This window comes from Camelina sativa, chromosome 7, assembly GCF_000633955.1.
Source record: "Camelina sativa cultivar DH55 chromosome 7, Cs, whole genome shotgun sequence".
NCBI lineage: Eukaryota > Viridiplantae > Streptophyta > Magnoliopsida > Brassicales > Brassicaceae > Camelina > Camelina sativa.
Window position 1 is genome coordinate 13364893 of NC_025691.1, and position 4748 is coordinate 13369640.

At 34.4% G+C, this 4748-nt stretch overlaps 1 protein-coding gene across 1 annotated transcript; it reads right to left on the bottom strand.

The window, feature by feature from the left end:
* Positions 3272 to 4748, bottom strand: LOC104701098 (calcium uniporter protein 5, mitochondrial-like). The gene is made up of 3 exons (XM_010416733.2): positions 4661 to 4748; positions 4052 to 4491; positions 3272 to 3962 (listed from the first exon to the last, which is right to left on the bottom strand). Exons 2-3 carry the CDS (start codon positions 4421 to 4423, stop codon positions 3450 to 3452), a joined length of 885 nt encoding a protein of 294 aa, XP_010415035.1. The 5' UTR covers positions 4424 to 4491; positions 4661 to 4748; the 3' UTR covers positions 3272 to 3449.

Sequence of the window (4748 nt, forward strand, 5' to 3'; positions counted from 1 at the left end):
AGCCACGCCTCCTTGTTTGGTAGCGAAGAAGTTGTATGAACAAGCATTGTCACACTTTTTCTCTCAATTTGAATTCTAGAATGCGTTCTTGATTTCTGGGTTTCTATACACTTTGTGATTCAGAAACTCTTCACTTTGTTCCAATCCATACAACCACCTAAACCTCTATCTCCATCGAACCATTGTTTTCATCATTCGATCTTCACACATCATCACTCAAAGTCATTCGTCCCTCATCATCCACCAGATCACGTCGCCTATCACCTATCCTCAGCCTTTCATCGGAGTTCTATCCTAGGGAGATCGTATTAGTAATTTATTAACTTATTTATAGAATATTTTGTTAAAGATTATGTGTAGATTTGCAGCATACCATTCAGTCGAGATGTCAAAATGACTTGATGTTATATCTTTTATTGCTATGAATATTATCTTTCACTCCCAATGAATGATGTTCTCTGTAATTTTGTTATATTTTTAATTTAGTGTAGTTTGAATATTTTTATTTGTCAACCCAAACCGATTTGTAATTTCTTTGATTATAAAAGCTAAACCCTAACTCTCATTTGTCAATCCAAACTGAAATATAATTTCGTTTAATTGTAAAATCTAAACCTTGTTTATAAATCCAAAATGGCATAGAATCTAATAAATCAAAAATCAATAAGATATTAGTATTATTTTTAAATTCAATTGATATTTAAAATTCACTAAATTTAATGTAAAGTCTACATATTTTGCTTTTTTACTTTCCTTTGATTTTATGATTTTAATTTTTTTTTAATATAGCATTACTTGTCATCTTTTCATTGGTTTAGCAACAAGGAGGTGAACAAAGAGCGAATCCAAGTTTTTTTTTAACACTTATATTTAAACACAAAATATAATTAAAATATTTTTGTTTTCCAAATAAAATTAAAATGAACGCCACGTCATTTAAATTAATTTTTAACTTAAATAATAAAGAGACAATCAAAATTTTAGTTTTCTTATGAAGTCGTGAGTATAGAAACTAGAAAGTGCAGTATTTACTTTTTACTAGGGGTGGGCATTAGCAAACCGAACGACCCGAACTCAATTATACACTCCAACCATCGATTATGTTTCTTCTCAACCCAAATAGTTCAGTTCGGTTTGGTTTTAAACCGAACCGAACCAATAATCCAATGTGTTTCTTAAATTAATTAATAATATTATGAAAATTATAAATATGTGATCTTACCTATTACCACTTGCATTTGGTTTCTATTTTACTTTATTTTAAATTTGCTAATAAAATTAACTAAATATAAATATATATTTAATTACATTTAATATTAGGTATTAATTTTATTTTTCTAGCTTTTCTAATTTATTTGATTAATTAACTATTATAATTATTTTGTTACATTATTTATTTTTTAAACCGAATTAAAGCTGAACCAAACCAAACCAAACATAAACCGATCTAAACACAAACCAAACCAAACTAACTTCGGTTGAGTTTGGTTAGAGTTTTACCAAAACCAAATAAACCAAACCGAACTCAAACTTAAACCGAAATGCCCACCCCTACTTTTACATATTAAATCACACAATTAGTACTTCAGAATGAATTTTATGTAAAATCAATATAAATTCGAAGGCAGTTTGTCGCTCTAATTCTCTCCCATCTCTCTCCTCTCTAAAAACACAAAACAGCCAACGTCTGGTGGCTTTATAGGTTCGGCGTTGTGCCTTCTTTGTCATTTTATTTGAGTTTTTTTTTCTTGTGTATCTCTATCTCTGGCCATCGATCGGTTTCTTTTGCTGTTTCAGAAGAGTCTCGCCTCTTCTTTGAAGATCCAGATCTGGTCGTTGTGATGTTCGGTGGTTGTATGTCCGAGGGTTTTCTTCTTATGGGGAGGTGTGTTGATTCTCTTACTAGTAATCGATGTCAATTTCATCAAATTAAGCGTGTCTGATATATCTCATGTTTGCTTGATGGTGGCTTTAATATTTTAGCGGGTTTGTGTGGTGTGACCATGGTTTCATATTTAGGGTTGTTTGTTTTATGTGAGGCTTAAATTGATGGATATGGCTCTATTTTGGGTTTGAAATCAGATATTTACTCTACCTCTCCTTCAAGTCCTCTTACTGGTTGTGGTTGTGTGTTTGCTCTAGATTCATTCTTGGTGTGAGCCATTTGGAGGGATTTTGTTGTTGAGTCACCTACTAGCCTCTCTTTGAGTTTTCTTTGGAATCTTTGGAGTCAGGTTTTAGTCGAAGCAGTGGAATCGGTCTTTAGTTTTTCTCTTGCGAGGACGTCACCATNTGTCTGTAGGTGGCTGAAACTGTGGTAGACGAGTATCCGCGTGTAAGAACAGCTGATCTTGCGTGGTTTGTCTCTGGTCGATATCAAAGTTTTTTCTTTGACTCTAGGGTTTCATGCTCTCTCCGTCTGGCTGGTGAGGTGCTATGGGAGTTGTATTTGTGTCTTTGGTCGCGTTGGTATCTTGATTTCCTCCCTGTTGGTTTACTTCTGGTTTGGCTTCGGTGTGAGATATATTCGGCTTTACTGGTGCTCCCGACGTTTAATGGTTCTATAGGGAAGTTTTGTGAGAGTCTCTCATGCCATTGTTTAATTATTGGGCTTAGGTTTCAGTTTTCCTATGACTTTGTTTTTTAGATTTGTGTTTTTTGTGTGTTTGTTTTTAATATGAATCCTCCTTTCTTGAGATTTGTTTCCCTCTTGTGGACTAAAACTGCGGGAATATTCAGTAGTCCGTCGCTTAATGACTGCAAGGATAAGTTGTCTATCGCCTCTTGTAATTTTAGCTCAGTATCTTTTCTTGTGTTCAATAATAAAATTCACACGACAAAAAAAAGTACTTCAGAATTTAAACGTTTAAATAAAATAAAATAAAAATAATTCTTAAAAGATTTTTTCAGTTTGTTTATTTTTGTGGTCGGTCAAATGTCACATTGACCGAAGACTGTAGCGTGCATTTTTTAGTGGACACGAGGTAGTAATTAGGAATTGAATAATCGACCCATGTGTTGGAGTTGGACATTCAATAATACTATCCACCTTCACTCTTCTTTGTACCATTTTACCCAATGGTACCCTCAAATGCTTAAACCTTTGAAACGAGAATTCAAATCAATATTAAACTAAGCTACGAAATTGCTTTGTTAGTTCATTGATTGTATGATAACAAAAATTCCTTAAAGGAATCATCTAAGCCTCCAAATCATAGTTAACTAGACTATTATAATCCATCAAAATCCTTAACCATAAAACATCAGCTGATTTAGATAACAGTAGCTGAAGATTATCAAATGGCTACTAACTTCTATTCTTTGGCTCTCAATTAACACCAAATGATCAAACTTGATACAAGAGAGAAGAAATTTTATGGTTAAGTATGCAAATCAAAAGTGAAAAATGGTTAGGAAAACCAGAAACTGATGGGATGATTAAAGCCAAATCAATCTCTGTGACGACTCTGCAAAGAATCCTCCAAATCAAGATCAACACCAACACGATTCCGAATCGATGCGTTTGCGTGGCACGAAGAAGAAGAGCAATACGTTGCCTTCCACTTGTTCTCAAGTTCTTTAAACCTCTCAACATCAAACTTATGACTCTTGAGCAACTTCCTCTGCCTAGAAAGAAACAGCCTTTTCATGAAATCTTGATACGTTGGGTCTCTTGAAGTCATCAAGAAGTAAGCGTAACCCACAATAATCCCAGTAGCTGTAGTGAAAAAAGTGATTGGTTCCATCACATCCCAAGAAAACTCCCAAAAAGTTAGCCTAATGAATATTCCAATCTGGACCACAGAGTAACCAAGACCACACCAAAGAATCTTCCTCACTTGTTGATGAGCCAACACATCAATCTCTTCTTTCATACTTCTCATCTTATCAAACTCATCTCTAATCGAACCAGCATCTGGATTCAAACCTAAAGGTACTGCCTTTTTAATCAAATCCACCACCTACAAACAAATCCACAAAAACAGATTCAACAACGAAACATCAAGAGACTAAACAAAAAGAAAAGGTCTTTTTTTTTCCTTTCACGAACCTTATCAGGATGAAGATAGACTTTATCACGAAAAATCAAAATCACACCAGCATCATCAAGAACACGAGCAAAAGCATGAGCTTCATCAAGAGATCTAGCGATACCTAAACCTTGAGAAGCTTCAATGAGTGTACTGTAAGTAACCATCTCTTTATCACCCATACCAATAAGCTTCTTCTTCATATCTTCAACATTCACTAATCTCATTAGCTTCTTAGCTTCAGAAACAGTCATATCCACCTTTTTCTCATCATCTTCCTTAGATTCAACGTTGAGACACCTATACCCACCAAGCAAAGTCCTAACCGGGGAAGCTTTACTCACGGTTGAGGACATAGCCGTACGTCTCACTAAACCCACCACCGACCACATCGTTTTTGATCAAAAAAAATCGAATTTTTAAAGTGACCCACTAAATTGTTTCTAATATGAAACCAGATCTGGAGTTTTGTGAAAATCAAAAAGGTGGGTTTTTTGAAGATAGTGGTGAACAAGGGTTAAAGGAAGAAACCAAAACAAAAGGTGTGAGATTCGATTCTGACGCACTGATTTAAAAAAATGGTAATGTAATTGAGAAAAAGGAGGAGGAAGAAGCTTAAAGTTGCTTACTTTCAGGAATCAGAAAAGTTAGGTAGCCATTGTTGACAACTTAAGAGCCATGGCTTTTCGAAATCCCTAATTCTTATTTTTCTTCGTT